Source organism: Lissotriton vulgaris, chromosome 4_1 (assembly GCF_964263255.1).
Source record: "Lissotriton vulgaris chromosome 4_1, aLisVul1.2, whole genome shotgun sequence".
Classification (NCBI taxonomy): Eukaryota; Metazoa; Chordata; class Amphibia; order Caudata; family Salamandridae; genus Lissotriton; species Lissotriton vulgaris.
Window position 1 is genome coordinate 668,136,385 of NC_141691.1, and position 19,003 is coordinate 668,155,387.

General features: G+C 39.3%; 1 protein-coding gene across 1 annotated transcript in view; it reads right to left on the reverse strand.

The window, feature by feature from the left end:
• The window catches only part of NAPG (NSF attachment protein gamma), a 161,914-nt gene that overhangs the window by 108,531 nt on the left and 34,380 nt on the right, over positions 1–19,003 (reverse strand). The window contains exon 3 of the mRNA XM_086964936.1: positions 350–434. Coding sequence (XP_086821062.1) covers positions 350–434 — 85 coding nt within the window. The remainder of the gene's footprint in view (positions 1–349; positions 435–19,003) is intronic.

A 19,003-nucleotide genomic window follows, 5' to 3' on the forward strand; every position in this document is an offset into this window, starting at 1 on the left:
GAAATTTGAATCTGCTGCACTGTAGAGATGCTATGGAACCTAACAACAGCCACAAATTAAAATCTGGAGGGTTGTTCGCGAAGAACAAAACCGAAAATAATTTTAGGTGTCATGTCAAGAAACTTCTGGAAAAGATCGGTGAAAAAAATCTGCATTCAGTAATACTTTATCTGTTGAACAAGAAAAGAAAATTCAGCCCTGTACTTCAAGCAGAATTAGATCCCCAGAGCCATGAATCTACTAGGGTGAGGGTGTTTGATAGGATTTAATCCACGAGTCTCAGTTGCTTTTTCTTTTGCAGTAATACAGCCTTTAGCAGAGGCATCTCACAAACAGATGAAAAAGATACGATTTGTTATATTCATAACTTTCCGCTTCCTTCAGATAAGCTTCCTTTGCTTGGTCAAACTGCTTCGCATTCTTAAAAGCAACCGCTAAAAAAAGAAAGACATACAATTTGTGAATTAGCAACTTTTTTGTTGAATGCTATTTCTTCTTAATCACAAAAAAGTGGGAAAGCATAATATGCTTAGATTTTAAACATACAATACAGATACAACAAATGTTTGAAATAATGCATGACATTTTTCTTTCGATTTCCTAAGTCTGATATAAACACAACAATTAGGCGCCAATGTTATATAGAATTAGAAACGGATCTCCTTTCAGGTTCTAGGGGCATTCTGCGACTGTGCACAAGAGAGGACTGCTTTCTAATGTTACCATAGAACACTATCCGTGTTAGGTTACGATCCTAGTTTATTTATGTTCTAAAATCTAAAGAGTCAGTCAGTATGCAGCAGCCTCACTACAGGGAGGCAAGCACTGTGCAAAACATTATAAACAAAGCTTATTGTAATGCTGATTGTGATCTCGCCCTGCTTTTTAATTCACAGAAGTCAAACTTGACTTATTTGTACTATGCATCATTCTTCCTGTATCCCTCCAGTCCCACAAACTGACCCTCATGCTACAATCTGAAGAAACAGCACAGGAAGCTGCATTGTGTGCAGAGTGCTGGAGCATATGTTGTCTAATTAGGAGAACATGCACATAGTCTTTCCTACAGTCTTTCACCAAATCTCTTCGGAACACTGTCACAAACTCAAATAAGTTTTCATACTGTTGTTTCTTGAACCTACTTTCGAAACACAGAACGAAAGGGAGGAATAACAATGCATGACTGATTCTGTGATCCCAGTCCCTTTAGGCCTATTTGGATTCGACCTCAGAACTGAAAAACGGATTGAAAAGCTGCCCTCTTTTTCTGTCTCAGAAAAATCTGTCCATGCCAAAAAACTTTATATTCTTGTTACATCAGAGCAGTAACAACAATTGGCATATCCAGTAGGTCTTACCTCTTGAACCTATTAGAGTGGCCTATGTTTTTTGGCAATGCTGTACAATGTTAGTAAAAGAAAAAAAGATGTCTTTAAAAATAAAAGTGCAATGACGAACTGCTACTGGACATTGCATCATTCTGCTTACAAGCGCGTATCATGAGTGGCCACTTGCTCTTTTTTTTATGGTCACAAGTAGACACCACATGGATTGCTGAAAAATGTTTTGTTTTTTTAATTGGGCTCCAATACACAAAATGTAAAGACAGGTGAGAGTGTGATAGGCAGAGTATGAGGGAGACAGCAACACAGAGTCGAAAATGGAGTGAAGAACAAGGGGGCAAGGGAGAAGCAGACGAAAGAGCGGCAGTGCATAGCACACAAGGTTGACAGCATCATTGACAGCATCATTGGAAGCGTGGGGCACACAATGCAGAGAAGATGAAGCATGGGAGGATAGGGGAGAAGTACATAAGAGAAACCCAGAGCGAACATAGTAGGCATTAGGGAAATCAATAGAGGGAGAGAGCTTAAAAAACATTTAGACTTTCATGTATTGCTAAATCAAAGAAAAAATAATAATAATTGCTCCCTAAAAGTGAACAGTGGAAGGACAAAAGTCAGTCAATCAATGGGAAAGAGGCTATGCTCCAGACGCAATAAGGATAACGAAAGTCATTAAATGAGAAACAAGTAAACTGGGATACAATACAGCCAACCAGTGGTAAGTAATAAGTGGGCTAGAAGCCCACAGTCCATTCTTGGTAAGACCGTAACAGGCCTTTTCCAACCAGACAACTTGAGCTGTCTGGTAACAATGACCTGTAAAGTATCTTTGTTGACAGTTGCTCCTGTGTGAGCTTGGATATCAGCCTCTATCAACGTCTTGCTATTTAGCAACTAAAGAGCATGTTTGCTTAAAAGCAATCACAAAAGAGGAAAATGCCACACAGTACCAACACAACATAAGCTGGCATTTGAAAAGAGACAGAAAACATTCCCACTGTCTTCCGTTACATTGAACTGATATTTACCAAGCAGTGTTCAGTAAATTGTCAAACTGAAGACCATGTTGCAGCCTGGCAAAGTAAGCAAGAGACACACTGCCAATAAAAGCTAACCATTCTTGTTCTTTCTGTTTTAAGGTATGTGCCCTTAGGCTAATATGAAATCTTTGCTTGATAGAAAGCAATACAGCAGTATGCATTCCAACATCCACTGTGCAATGCTGGATTTGATAACTGAATTGCTCATGCTATGAACTGCAAGCATGAATTTTAACAACTCTATGTCTCATCAAGCACAGCTGATGCCCTATCAATGCTTGAATCTCTCTAACCCAAGGTATTTAAGTAATGTCCGTTACAGAAAAGTCACAATAGAGGTCATGTAACAGAGACAGAAAACAGCAACAAGAAAAAAACAGAAAACAAATGAGCCATGGAAACACTAAATATAGGTGTATATAACTAGACAAAGATATTTTTCAAAAGAAGTATGACGAACATTGAATGACAGGGGTATTTCAACTGCTCTGCTTACCTAGTAAAGTTACATATGAATACAATACATCGGTCAGCTGGCAATGGCTGCGAAAGATTGACTCCGCGATTATGTGTCTTTTCGACCAGTAGCACTAACCATGCTGGAACTTGGTTTGACTTTAGTGCTATTAGCTGAAACAACACAGAACTAGAAGAAAATCACCTATGAGCTGGGGTAAAAGTTGACAGCTATGTCTTTGTACATTTCTATTCCAGTAATGTGAATTGCACCTTTTTATTATTCACATTGCTATAACATTGGTTATAGCAGTTATCCACAAAAATAAAAGGCACAAACACTATCAAACAAACCTTGAAATCCTTCCATGAGAACCTTCATTTATAAACTGGCTGAGGCTTTATTCTCGTCGTCTAGGAAGATTCACAAAGCCGGAGAGCTAAAATAGGAACCCACGGCTAATGTTGATGGCTAGTTAACCTGCCTGGGAAATCCTAAACCAGACATAAGGTATACCTTGTAACCTTGATTCTACAATGGAAATCCCACTATCAGAGAACATCCATCTTTTAAGGTTAGCATAAAAGTGCCCTTTGAAGAAAAAAAAATAGGCACAGGGATCATAAACTACTTTATATTTTACGCAACAAAAAATGTGTTCTTTAAAGTAGGACTGTGAAATTGATACAGCATTCAGGTTTGTATATATTTGTAAGGCCCATGCAACACAATGGGCCTTATTACGATGAGGCCCAGAGAGCCTGCAACCTCAGGTTGGAGGCTTTCCAAGCCTAACTGCGGTTTCAATTCTGAATGCCTAATTGCAATCTAGATGGTTGGAAATTGAAACCGGCGAGTCATTCTGGCTGGATTCAGACGGGCTCTTCCGAGACCGGCCCGTAATCCCAATGGACAGCGTTACCCCCTTTGGGATTAAAATGCTTGGTTTCCAATAGGCTTTCCATGCTTGGCTTTCCGACTTGGAAATCCTGTCGGAAAGCGAGTTTGGAGGCCCCCAGCAGGGGCCCCTTCTCCTTGTGGCCTCCAGTTGGGGGCTGAGGGGGCACCTATGATGCCCCCCTGTTAATTCCTGAAGTATGTGGCAGGCACCTTGAGGTGCCTGCGAAGCAGTGCAGGAATAAACAGAACCCCCCATTTCTCCATGGAAGCTTGCGCTGCGGACGATTTATGGCCGCACCACAAGCTCCCATAGAGAAATTGGATAATGCGACCACACCATGTGCGGTCGCATTGTAATTGTGGAGTCGGGACGGCAAACCAGAGGTCTGTCGGTCCAGAGACCGCAACGGTGTCGGTCGGAGGCAAATCTGACCGACATCGTAATCGAGCCCAATGTTGTTACCTCTGATCATTACGAACACAAAAAGCATGCAAAGTGATCTTTTATGACATTTGTGCTTAGCTGCTGAGGCAACACAACAGTTTTAAGTATCATAATTCTGAAAATTATCTTACAATACTACATGGGTGATACTCTCAGGTGGCTGATGTAATGGGGTGGTTCTCATGGACTGACACAGTTATCTCTCAAAGTTAATAAACATCACGTGTGAATTAATCATCACTTTTCACTTCAGACTTGCTAAAGATATGAAAATGAATTCCCTTTGGCAAGGGGCGAAGTAGAGAACATACTTTTTCTGCACTGACCAGCATCAGCCCTGTCCCAGATCGTACAGAGAAAGCCACGACCCCGCGACCCAGATTCCACAAGATACCGATTGGTCTGATTTTCACCAGCAGCAGAGAGCGACCTTACCCTCTCTCAGCTAGACATGCACTAGCCACCGGAGTCCTGCAGATGACCAGTGGGACATGTGTAACTTGTGCACAAGCGCTGTGCACGAGTGCAACTTGTGTTGCGCTCGCGTCACTCACTCATGCCGATGTCCTTTGAATAATGTGGGGTGTTACTGCAATGAGACATGAGCGTGACATGTTTGCGCAGTTGTGTCTTGCTGTGATGATTGAAGATGAAGACGGATTTGTTATATCCTATCCTATGTTATTTTATCCTATGTTTCCCATCCTATGTTCCCCATTGTTCATGCTGTTCATGTATTTGCTTCCTAGCACCTGGTTGCTAGGTTATTGTAGAATGTTACTCTCCTGATCTTCAGTTGAAGACTGGAGCTTCTTGGATGTGCACTCTGATGAATCTTATGCTGTACTTGAAACTCTTAATTAAACTTAGTCCTTAAGTTTACCTCCTTCTCCTGTCCTTCCTTGGATACAACATAAATTGGCGACGAGGTGGTCAAGTCAGCATTACCTACGAACCTACGCTCAAAATTTCAATTTTAACAGATTTCATCAGACTTCAGATGCTCATCATTAACTTTCTTCTATGAATCTACATCTTCTACCAATTTGCTTCAAATTGAACTCCTTCAAGAAACTACATTGATTCCATCTAAAAGTAAGATACTTTTCTTTTATCTGTGATTTGATAGCACCAGCGCCTGTTTCTTTCATTGTGTCATGATTGCACCAGCGGCTGCTCACCGATTTTATCTACTCCCTTAATGATCACTTTAAAGCCTTTTACTTCTTATAAATCATTCAGCGTTCACTAAAGATAACTACAGTGATTCCTGTTAAAAAAAATAAATAAATAAATAAACTGTACTGCTTGCTTTACTACGTGATTTGATTGCACCAGCGCCTGATTATTATTTCTTACTGTGCTCTGATTGCACCAGCGCCAGTTGTTCATCTCAAACTACTATTTTATTCACTAACTTTCAATCGCTGTTAATTTCTATCTGCCTGTTTCCTTCGCCAACTTTCAGCGGCTGTTTGTTTGATTGTGCCTTGATTGCACCTGCGGCAGACCCTTCTTATTTATTTTCACCTTTACCTCAGTGACTCTTGACAATTTCACAATTTACTTTCCCGTTTTTCGTTTTCCATTCTGACATTTAATTAATCTCCACATTTGTCTCTACCTGCTTAGAACTTTCTCCCGTTCAAAAATCGCCATTCTCATCTCACTGGCGGTTTGACCAACACGAGAACGGCAACGCGCGCTGCATTTTCATCTTCGGCGTCCATCTGCTATTGACAACAAAGTACGTCACCACCGATTGACGTCTGGATACGTCTTCACGCACAGCGTAGCGGCCATTTTGGGTTGCTTAGCGACAATAAACGCAAAATTGTTGTTACGAATCTCGACGTTTCCTCTTCATACGAGGTAATTTACTTCTTTATTTTCTACGCTGATACACTCAGCCATAAGACTGAGTGTTCACAATAGTTGCTACTCATTTACAACGTGTGTCAACAACGCTGACACACACAGCTTTCATTACCCTTTGTACTTTTTCTTACAACAACGTGTATTTACTACGCTGATACACACAGCTGACATTGCATAATTACCACTACATGTATTATTCTCGCTGATACACACAGCTGATATGAGACTATTACAATGTGTATCTTCTACGCTGATACACACAGCTGACTTCATAGTTTGAATTTACCTGTGTAATTTATTTTTCATACACACAATTAACTCTGGAGTTACTTTTCACATTTATTACAGTTAACTTTCTCGTTTAATAATTTATTATTTGACACTGTTATTTATTTATCTAGGATGGCACAACAGACTGCAGTCCTTCCTTCTTCCTTCCTTCCAGAACCAGGTACTCCAAAAATAAAATGGTCCCATTGGTTCAAAGCCTTTAATAGCTATATAATTGCTATAGATGCTGTAAAATTTTCTGCTGAAAGGAAAAATGCTATGTTATACAGTGCCTTGGGTGCTGAAGGTCAAAGGATCTTTGATCATCAACCCCCTATTGTTAGACCTCCCTCAGATGATTGGAATGAGTACACTGAAGCTATTATCCGTTTAGAAAAATATTTTAAGGATGAACCAAGTGTAATTGTCGAACGACATAGATTTTACACACGCAAACAAAGGGAATATGAGAAAATTGATATATTTTTAGCTGAATTGAGAATTTTGGCTGCAACTTGTGAATTTGAAGGCCCTATTGATCAATATCTCAGGGATCAGATTGTTGTAAATTGTTTCAATAACAAAGTTCAGGAAAGAATTTTATGTTGTCGTAATCCTTCCTTACAAGAAACTTTGGAATTAGCTAGAGGTATAGAAAGATCTGCTTTCGCTTCCAAAGAATTAGGTAATAATAAACCTACACATGTAGATTTGGTAAAATCTACTTCCTCAAAGAATTCTCAACGTAGTCAACCTCCAAAACTTGAATGGAAAAAGTCTGATAAACCTCCCACTTGTTATAGATGTGGATCAAAATTACACCTTGCTAATTCAACTTCTTGTCCTGCCTTAAAAAAACAATGCACTACTTGCAAAAAGATTGGCCATTTTGCAACAGTTTGCAAATTTAAATCCAAGACAATGTACCTTGAAATTTCGGATCCTGATAATTCTAATACATGTGAAGAACAGATTGTAAGAAAAATTTTGTTGTCTGTAGACATGATAGATGTTCATGATGATCCTTCTATCTATGATCCAGTGTGTGATCTAAAAATTGGTGGGATCTTAGTCAAGGTTACCGTAGATTCGGGATCCCCTATCACCATTATTGCAGATTGGTTATTTCTTAAACATTGGGATGAGAATTTACTTCTTCCCCCTGATATACGTACTGTTGCATTCAATGATAAGGTCATTGATTTATTGGGTTTCTTTAACGACAGTTTAACATTTGAAGATCGTTCTATTCAGGCCAAAATTTATGTATCTAAAAAAGGTTATAATGTTTTAGGTTGGAAAGATCAAGGTAAATTTCCTTTAGTATTAAGACCTGGTACCAGAAATCCCATTTCTTTAGACCGTTCTACTACAATTAATGCCCTCACTACTCAGGAACTCTCTTTAGAAAACATTATAAATAAATACAACAGTGTTTTTTCTGACAATCTTGGTTCAGTCAAAGGCTTCGAACACAAAATCATTTTGAAGCCTGATGCTGTCCCAGTGATTCATAAAGTAAGACATGTTCCACTGAGTATTATGGAAAGGCTGAAGACTCATCTTCAACAACTGAGCAAAGAGGGAGTTATTGAAAACATCAACTCTTCGTTGTGGGTTTCCCCAATTGTAGTCGCACTTAAGAAGAACTGTGATGAACTCAGGCTATGTGTAGACCTAAGAGCCCTAAACAAAAACATTCAGGTAGATTGTTTTCCTCTCCCACGTATTCAAGATATGTTGGCTCAATTAAGGGGCACAAAGGTTTTCTCTACCATAGACCTACGAGCAGCTTATCACCAGATAGAGTTGTGTGAAGAGTCTAAAGACTTAACTGCTTTCAACACCCCTTTTGGTCTTTTTAGATATCTGAGGCTTCCTTTTGGTCTTGCCTCAGCGGCTTCAGTTTTTCAGAAACTAATGTTCCAATTATTTGGAGAAGTTCGTGACGTCTTAGCCTACCAAGACGACATTTTGATTTCCACTAACACTGTGGAAGAACATCTTGTTAAACTTGATCAAGTTATTGGTATCTTAAGTGACCATGGCATGACCGTTAAAAAACAGAAATGCAAATTTCTCCTTAGTGAGGTTGAATACCTTGGCCATACCATCTCTCACAAAGGCATTGCTCCAAAACATGATCTTTTACAAGGCATTCGTGATTGCGCTCAACCCAGTAACAAAGACCAATTAAGATCATTTCTGGGTTTGAGTGAATTTTACTCCAGATTTGTACAGAATTTTGCACATATTAGTGAGCCCTTAAGGTCACTTACTAGGAATAATGTTAAATTCGTGTGGGATGAAGTACATAAAGTGGCTTTTAACTCCTTAAAGGAATTGATCATACAGGCCCCAGCTCTCAAACCTTTTGATGGGAACTCTCTCTCATTTATTACAGTGGATGCTAGTAATACCGGTTTGGGTGCTGTACTTAGTCAAGCTGATGGTGGGATTGAAAATGTTGTTGCCTTTGCATCCCGTCAATTGTCCTCTTCTGAAAGAAATTATAGTACCATCGAAAAAGAAGCCTTAGCTTGCGTGTGGGGAGTTAGACATTTTTCGACATATGTTTGGGGCCGTGAATTTGTGTTGGTTTCAGATCATAAGCCATTGATTTTTATCTGGAATGACAAGGGTTTAAGGAATGCTAGCCCTAGATTAAGCCGTCTTCTTTCAAAGCTTTATGACTTCAATTTTGTTATGAGACATATCCCTGGTGGGAAGAACTTCACGGCTGATTTTTTGTCAAGGTGTCCTTCGAGTTCATTGAAGTTTTCGCCAATTCTTGATGACAAAGAGGTAGTTGTCAACCTTCTTGATGGACTTGTTCTAGCTAAGGATGTGATTTCTGAGCCTGTTTGGATTAAAGAGTCTTTGCAGGATTCTTTGTTTCACACTCTAAGAAAGTATATTGCTGAAGGTTGGCCGAGAGAGAATCTTGTTGACAAGGATCTTCTTCCTTTCTCGAAAATCAGAGATGAATTAAGTTTGGAGGGTGATTTACTCTTGAGAGGTGCTTCCCTCATTCCTCCCCTTTCTATTCGAAATAAGATCATTGAAATTGCCCACAAAGGTCATGGTGGGATCACGAGCACTAAAAAAAGATTGAGGCTTCATTATTGGTGGCCAGGGATGGACATCTGTGTGGATACCTTTTTAAATGGCTGTAGCGAGTGTTCTCATGCTGAGAAATCTTTACGGACTGTTAACAAACCCTTGTGTCCTGTTGCTTTCCCTGATAGTCCATGGGAAAAATTGGGTATGGATTTTCTAGGACCTATTGGTGGGTTAAACCAGGGTTTTAGGTTTATACTTACTATTGTAGACTATCACTCCAAGTGGCTTGCCTGTGAATTTTTAAAAGAGCCCAATACCTATAACGTCATAAAATACCTTAAGAAACTTTTCCAGTCCGAAGGAATTCCCAAATTCTTAGTTTCGGATAATGGGGTACAATTTGTATCTCATGAGATGAACAGTTTTTTGGATAATTTTGCCATTAAACATCTTACCACTGCATTGTACTCCCCACAGGGTAACGGTTTAGTAGAGAGAGCGAATCGTATCCTCAAGGATGCAGTCCAATTAGCTACTTCATCCAATCTTTGTGTTCAAGATGTTGTCTGCAACAGGGTTTGGTCATACAACAACACACCACATTCAACCACTGGGGTGACACCTTTCCTCTTGTTAAGAGGGAGACAATCCTTTAATGAATTGTCACCTGGTTGGGTTGTTAGCAAAACTGCTCAAGGTAAAAGTGTTGTTGATCTTGATCATGTCAAAGACAAGGTTGCATCTTCTCAACTCAAGTCCAAGATCAGGTATGATTTGGACAAACATGTAAAAGATGTTTCTTTTAACATTGGTGATAAGGTTAGAATTCGTAGACCATGTAAGACCAAGGGTTCAAAATTTTATCCGGAGACATCTATTGTTCAGATCAGCAAACATGCTGTCAAAGTCACTGGTGGTAAGTGGTGGAGCAAAAGAGCTGTTTCAAAATTAAAGGGCTCGGATGTTGCTCCTACTGATGTTTCAGGGTCCAATGTCATTCCGAATACAGCTGCCTCTAACAATGTGTTTCCCGACAATTTTCCGTCTTGTAGTCCAAGTATACTTGATGGAGACATTTCTTTACTTGATAATTCTAATGTCCATGAGGAAGGGGTTCTTCAATCTACTCCTTCTTTAGTGACTTCTGATGATGTCAACACTACTCCTGTAAATGTACCTCAGTTTTCCTCAGATCCTTCTGAGGTCTCTGCTTCTTGTTTAAAGTCTTCTAGAATTAAGTTTACTCCCAAATATTTGAATGATTACATTACTTGACATGTTGCTCTGTTCCAAATCGTTGTTTTTGTTTTTTGGCTCCACTTTGTTTTATTTTATAATTATGGGGAAGGAGGTGTGTTATATCCTATCCTATGTTATTTTATCCTATGTTTCCCATCCTATGTTCCCCATTGTTCATGCTGTTCATGTATTTGCTTCCTAGCACCTGGTTGCTAGGTTATTGTAGAATGTTACTCTCCTGATCTTCAGTTGAAGACTGGAGCTTCTTGGATGTGCACTCTGATGAATCTTATGCTGTACTTGAAACTCTTAATTAAACTTAATCCTTAAGTTTACCTCCTTCTCCTGTCCTTCCTTGGATACAACAGGATTGTAAGTGGGTGTGCTCATGGGCTGCTATGATTTAAATGCTGGGGGGTGCATATATATCTACATATATATATGCGCAAAAAAGAAGCAGAGAAGTAGTTCTCAGTTTTAAGTGGAAAGCAGCTCCTGTATAAAGCACTCTCAACCCCAGCGACACTCTAGATCTGCTCTCCTCAAATGTCTGCTTTTCTATCAAAGTCTTTAAGCATAGGATTAGCACGGTGCCATCCATGCCGAGATAGAAATTGACAGTCTTTTGCCATTTCTACAGCAAAGTCTTTAAGCATAGGACTAGCACAGTGCTGTCCTTGCCGAGCTTTAAAATGACAATAGCCATTTCCCACTCCAGGCACACTATTACAGCTTTGAATTGGTAAAATACCAACCAAGCTAAACTGAAATGAGTAAAGGCTACCCCTGACGCAGTGTTTCGCTCTAATTAGAGCTATTCAGAGAGTTACAGCTTCGTCCAGACACAAGGGAGCACCTAGTATGAGTAAAAAATAATACCCTTTCAGGCATAGAGTGACAAATAAATTATGCAAAAAAGAAGCAGAGAACTCTGGGTAGTTCTCAAGTTTAGGTGGAAAGCAGCTCCTGTAGAGAGCACTCTCAACACCAGCGACACTCTAGATCTGCTCTCCTCAAATGTCTGCTTTTCTATCAAAGTCTTTAAGCATAGGACTAGCACAGTGCTGTCCTTGCCAAGCTGTAAAATGACAAAAGCCATTCACCACTTCAGGCACAATATTACAGCTTCAATTGGTAAAATAAATATATAAATATATATATATATATATATATATATATATATATATATATATATATATCCATCCAATTACCACTCTGGTGCTAGTACCACCCTCAGGAGAAAAACACGAACACGAAGATTTCTTTGATCACTGCTGGCCACAGTGACTGTTTATTTTGCCAGGTGCGGGATTTCTTTGTCAGGATGACGCGTTTCGGCTAACAAGTAGCCTTGCTCACATACCTGAGCTGCTCGAACAAGTGAATTTAAATACATTGTGCTTGTGATCATGTGATGTGAAAAAAAACTACTGAAATAATGAACAGTGAAAAAATACTGCATATGGAAAAACTACAACCAACCAACGGCTGGGCTAGTTATTTTAAACTAATTTTCATCCAATAACAAAATCGTATTAATATACATTTATATCTCATAACTGTACAAATACTCTCAGTAGTTTTCATTTTTGATGTAAAGTTAAGACATTTTTCTGCATTATATTGAGTACAACAGCATTAGGTCCATTATAATACTCAAGTGTAAATAGACTTTTCTAATAGCTCTCCGTTAATGTATACACATTCGCCAGAATACTGTGAATTTGATGTTAATGGTTGGAAAATCTGAGGACGCCATATAACTGTACCAATACATATGTGTGTCGATGTATGCTTAATTCAGTATCAATCTTGTACTTGACATATATGAATGCACAAATGCGTAGGGGACATCATACTCAGAACATTTCTCATAAAATTGTATATACCCCTTCTAACGGACAAACGAAGATATTCAATCTGTCACTCAATACCAATGCTGTTTAGCCTAAATATGCAGGTTCCGACTAAACCTGAGCAGAAAAATTCAAACCTAATAAACAGTGCAGTAAAAAATAAATCGATAATAAAGTGCAAGTGATGAAATCACATAGTGTAGTTTAAAAACAAACCCTCGTCTGGGTTGATATACTGTAAGCAAATTAATGAAAGAAAGCTATGATCAGGCCTATAATACATTGCTATTCTCTATTGACATTTTACAGATGTCCAAAATATCTAACTGTCCCCATCAATCTTGGGTTACAATACCGATATTAATGAGAATATAGATATATGTGCCACAGCCTGTTTCACTAACTACATGGTGATGGCGCATCAAGGGAAAAAACTGAAAACTTATCATCGTTATATCCTTACTGAGCAAATTGCCCAATTCTAGAAAAAACAACAACACTGTATTGGAAGACTGAAAATGAGACATCTTTTAAAGAACTTAGAGGAAGTGGTGTATATCCTCAAAAATGTTGAGTCCCCTCGGGGTCTTGGTGTCGAGTTTAAGTATATACTTAGTTTCCAGTTGTCTAAGTTTCCTTTCACGATCACCTCCCTGTTTCCTGCTTGGAACACTGTCTATAACGAAATATTTGAGCATATCAAGATTACCTGAATGTTCTTCGTTAATGTGTCGAGCTACAGGGTATGTGCTATCCGAGTTTACAGTGGCACGTAGGTGCTGTAACACTCGTTGGTGAACTGGCAGTTTAGTGCTGCCTACATAACGTAGGCCGCAACCGCATTGTAGCACATAGACGGCATGGTCAGTGCGACAGTTGTAATGACCTTTTAATTTGACGGGGATTTCGGAAAAGCCTGTGGTGTAGGTTTTAGTATTGATTCCAAACTTGCATGCACGGCAAGTGCTACATTTATGGAATCCTGCACTGGCTGTAAGCCAATCTTTCTTGATGTCCGATTCAGGACTGCTTTTTACAAGATCCGATCTCATGGAGCGAGCCTTCCTATAGGTGTAATTAGGTCTACTGGGTAGAGTCTGTGACAATACACTGTCAGTGAGTACAATCGGCCACTGGGCATTTATAATACCTTTTATGGCCTTAGCCTGTCTAAATATATATATATATATATATATATATATATATATATATATATATATATATATATTCACTGAAAAAAAACATAGGTTTCAGGGGTTATATAGTTAGCTGGACATTTCACTCATACAAAACCATTGAAATTCCTCAGATGAAAGGTTATACTAGTGTATGATGAGGTGTATCAGATTGTCACGTGGATGATGTCATCAGTGACGTCATCATTGATGTCATTTGAGATGTCATCAGTGATGTCATCCATGATGTCACTGACCATGTCATGAATGATGTAATATGTGACATCATCAGCAGTAGATTGCGGGTGCGCGAGTTATACTTAGTACAACTAACTATAACGGAGAAATTTCAGTGGTTTTGTATGAGTGAAATGTCCAGCTAACTAGAACACCCCTGAAACCTATGTTTTTTTCAGAGAATATATACATATACATATATATATTCACTGAAAAACCATAGGTTTTAGAGGTGTTATAGTTAGCTGGACATTTCACTCATACAAAACCACTGAAATTCCTCCGTTGTAGTTAGTTGTACTAAGTATAACTCGCGCACCCGCAATCCACTGCTGATGATGTCACATATGACATCATTCATGACATGGTCAGTGACATCACTGATGACATCTCAAATGGCATCACTGATGACATCATCCAGTGAATGTGGTTTGGTTCGTTAGTTAAATATGTTTTATATATATATAGCAATATGCATTGAAGAATGACTGGATATATAAATATAAATATCTGGATGGAGGATTTAGTAGCAGTGTGATTGACTGTTTACTTGGCTAATTTATAGTGTCTCACTAAATATATTGGATAGTGACTAAACTGTATGAATATCTGTATCACATTGTCAGTTGTGTAAACTGCTGCACCAGTTGGTTACTAGCTATGTGAAAGTCTATGTTAGTTATTGATTAGTTAACTGAGTATTTGTAAGGGAGAGTGAAAGTGTGTGTGGTTCGGTGGAAGGTGTGTGACTGCCCAAAGATGTGTGAATAGTTGATTCAGTAGGTATAAGAGGTTAAGACTACATCGTATAAGAATTGTTTGGGTGAGTGAATATCTTTATGAGTGTGGTGATGAGCAAATATATCTGTCAATGGTACATGTCCAACAAACTAGAAAAATAAAAGTCATTGTATGTGACAGTTTATTTTATATAAAAAAGTATACATAAAACTCAGTGATTGTATGAGTGACTATGAATAACTGTATACTTGTAATATTGATTTTATAACACAGTAAGTATGAGTTACTACCTATATGAATACATGAAGTGCTGTTTGTATAAGTGTATAGCTGAGTAAATGTAAGCATAATCCATTCTTTGCATATGTGAGTAAGATGACTGCATAAGTGAATAGGATGTGTGCTGGTCTGTAATGGCGATATAAGTGTATAAGTATATTTGATAGTGTTCTATTGATCATTGACAGTATGTATGAGTGAATCTATAGGTAAGTGATTAGGTGTGTGTGTATATCTAGGAATCACTGAGTGGGTTTTTAGAAACTTGTATTGATTTGTCAATAGACTCAAATATGGTACTCTGTATTTTACAGTGAGTGATGAAAGCTTATACTAGTGTATGATGAGGTGTATCAGATTGTCACCTGGATGATGTCATAAGTGATGTCATCAGTGATATCATTTGAGATGTCATCAGTGATGTCACTGACCATGTCATGAATGATGTCATATGTGACATCATCAGCAGTGGATTGCGGGCGCGCGAGTTATAGTTAGTAGAACTAACTATAACAGAGGAATTTCAATGGTTTTGTATGAGTGAAATGTCCAGCTAACTATAAGACCCCTAAAACTTATGTTTTTTTAGGTCTCACGTGGTGTACTGCGCACATGCGCAGTCGAGCTTGCTAGATTTTATGTTTTTAGGAAAACTTCACTAGTGAGGGTTAAGCCCCGCCCCTCTTCTCCATTGGCTGGACTCCTAAAAGGTGGTCAGCCATTGGATAAGAGGTCCTAGTGACGTTCGCCTTTCTCTTTTAGCCCTGTCCTTTTCAGATTGGGTTCCTTGACTTACTGCTGAAGTAAAAGGTTTCTTATCTTCTTTATGGGTCCAGATGGCCCCATAAAGAACCTTTTATGCCAGCAGGAAGTCGGGGCATCCAGTTTGAAAGGGATGAGGCTAAAAGAGTACAGTCAGCGCTTTCCCTCTCTCCGCTGTCCTCTTCCCTCTCCCCCTCCCGTCTTCTCGCCTCTCTCCGCCCTCCCTTCCCTCGGTGCACAGTTTCTGCAGTCCAGTTTCCCCTTTCCTGCGTGATAGCGCTGTAACCGGCGCTGAAGCGCTTTTCCAGCAGCCGTGAATGTGCTGTTTCTGGGTAGGAGAAGATCAGATGCCAACAACAGTAGCGCCTGGAGGCCAAAGGTTGACTGTGTGCGCTTATGAATCCATAGTAACATAAAATAAAATCAGCTCAAAGCGCTTTATTTAAGCGCTGTATGAAACGGTCTTTCCTGCATTACTTCATGCTGCACTTGCACTTACGCAATACATGTAGAAGAACAGATGAAATATTTGTGTGTTGTTTATTAAAACAAGCCCCACTTGGAATTTATTTTTATTTTATTTTATGTGGTTTTATATAGCCCGGACTTTACCCGAAGCAGACAGAACTTTGAAAGATGCAATTACTATCAGACCCCAGATTACATATCAACGTGGAAGAAACATGAGAAATAGACTATGTCCTACAGTTCCTCATGGTACCAAGAACACAACATGGTTAACAGAAAGATCCAAGGGCTTCTACAAATGTGGCAATTGTGGAATGTGCAGATGGGCCAACCATGGCGTTAAGACCTTCAGTGGCTTCCACAAACAACAATTTACCATCAACACCAACATAAATTGAAAATCCCGATATGTGGTATATATCATTCAATGCACATGCCATAGTTTATATGTGGGCAGCACCATCCGACCCCTGAGAGAACGAATCAGAGAACATGCACGGGCCATTTTCCAACAAGGTGTACGTTATCCAACGGCAATACACATGGCCACCTGTCCCTCACAAGGGACAACAAAGAATTTTAATTTCTTTGGGATTGATGTAACAGATGCGAATGTGAGAGGTGGCAATCAAGAATTAAGACTCAGACGCCAGGAAGCCACCTGGATCATGCGCCTTCACTCAGTGAAGTACGGACAGAACACGGATGATGAGCTTCATTATTTTCTAGGACCATGAACTTGGATAGATGTAACATATGAATGTTCTATTTTCAAACATTGTTTTGGCTATTTGCATGACAATTTTAAATGTCACTAATATCAATGTACATTTTCATTACTGTCACCTCATTCTCCATAATCCTATACCCATTCTCTCTATCTTTCTTCTTTCCTCCTTATATATCTTTTCTCTCTGGGCAACTTCGACACGCTGTGATTCTGTGCCCTCATTCTCCCACTTCCATACCCCCATCTTACTGTATCACTTAACATAACATTGCAGAATTTTAAAAACACTAAGCATATCCACGAGCGAACTATTGCTTGTTCCTAATTTTAATTTCGGTTTGTTTAAAAAAAAACATTTTCTCAATATATGACGATATTACTCTAAACTAACAATCTGTTCTTTCTTACTATTTATCTTCTTTTACTTTTTTTGCTCTCTTTTCCAACATGACTATTCACTCTTTTTCAATTGCCACCGGAATCGAGAGCTTAGTCTCTTGTTTATATTTTTTTCGAGCCATCGCTTTCATGCGGCGATTAGCATTCTAGTCTTCTCTCTTGACGCATTGCATGCTGGGGTATATAAGACTAGTTAACCTCAGTTCAGGGTGTTTCCCGTATCCGGCAATACCCTCCTCGTTACCCAACGGCATAACGGTAAGAGTACTCATGGGCGATCATTCCCCTTCGCCTTTCGTTTCCTTGCTGCCCACACCCTGTAATTACTAAAAATACTCCTCATCCCCCCCTTTTTTTTTCCCATGCAGCCGCTTGTTGCATTGACAACAGGCATTACCCGCCTATGTCCAAATACGTTTTTCTGTTCCTACAGCCAGTTATACTTTGTGCGGACCTTTGCACATTCTAGGCTTGAACACCCGATCAGGACCGGGTTGGAATTATCACCGGTCCCCCTGTGAGTCAGGCGCCCCTTTTACCCTTTATCATTCCCCAAATGTGGCACGGCACCTTTTTAACCTGGTGCTTCGATTTCCCTAACACCACCCTTTCTACTTTCTACCCACAGATACCACGATATCCCACACTTTTGCAGGTATTCCCTCGCACTGTTTTCATTCCATACTACTCAATACCTTCACCTCTCTCTCCCGGTCCTGTACACGGCAGGCGCTTTTACTTTTTTGTTCAATGAGAAAAAATTTCTCTGTTTGGTTATTGCAGTGTGTTTTCTCCTTGAATTGTCAGGTTTACTACGAGCTTAGATACATACCCACCAAATTTGCATTTTCGCAGGCACAATGAACTTTCTCCTTTTCCCTGGACCAGGTGGAATAATCGTTGAGACTTTTCCAATCTGTACATTTGACATGCACATGTACTTACATTAGTATGATTGTTTTTCGTCCAGGGGATTTATTTACTTGCTTTTTCTTTTTCCAAGGCAGCAGGACAGTTCTGCAAGGTCGCATTGTAACAATTATATTTACAGAATACTATAACTTCAAGATTCATGAGATTGCGTCACTGGTTTCACCTCACCTCACGCATTTGTAGTTCGCTCCTTTGTATTCTGTTTTTGTGTTTATTTCTTCTTTTACAGGTACCCCACCAGGACCGTGGTCATCATTTAGGCATTTCATTTAGGTCCTCTGTGTTTCTCCCTTCCGTGCTTCCCTACTACTTTCTGTTCTCAGTACTCGGATTAAGGCCCTTTTTTATATGCATAAGACACCCATCACTATGTAGGTCACAATATTGTTTATTATCTCACAGTAGGTATTTTCTCTATAGTAGTGCCAGTCACTTTTCACGTTCCTCTACACCACTTTCTTCTTTTGGTTTCCACACACACCAGGTATTCCTTCTTTCATTCTTTACCTTTTAATGTGTTCTTTCGCATCAACATTGACAACATTTCCACACCCTTTTCCTTTGTATCACCTCCAGCCCTGAAGAGTCATTGGGTTAACACCCTTTCTGACGAAACACGTGTCGGCTGGTTTCTTTCTTTGTGGATCTCCTTGGATAGGAGAACCATTCACATACCCATTAAAACATGAATAGAAAGAACATTCGTGTGTGATCTTATCCTTGAAACACTTTACCTTGATTACTCATATCGTTACAATTGTTGTGTGCGCTTGATTGGTCAGTAT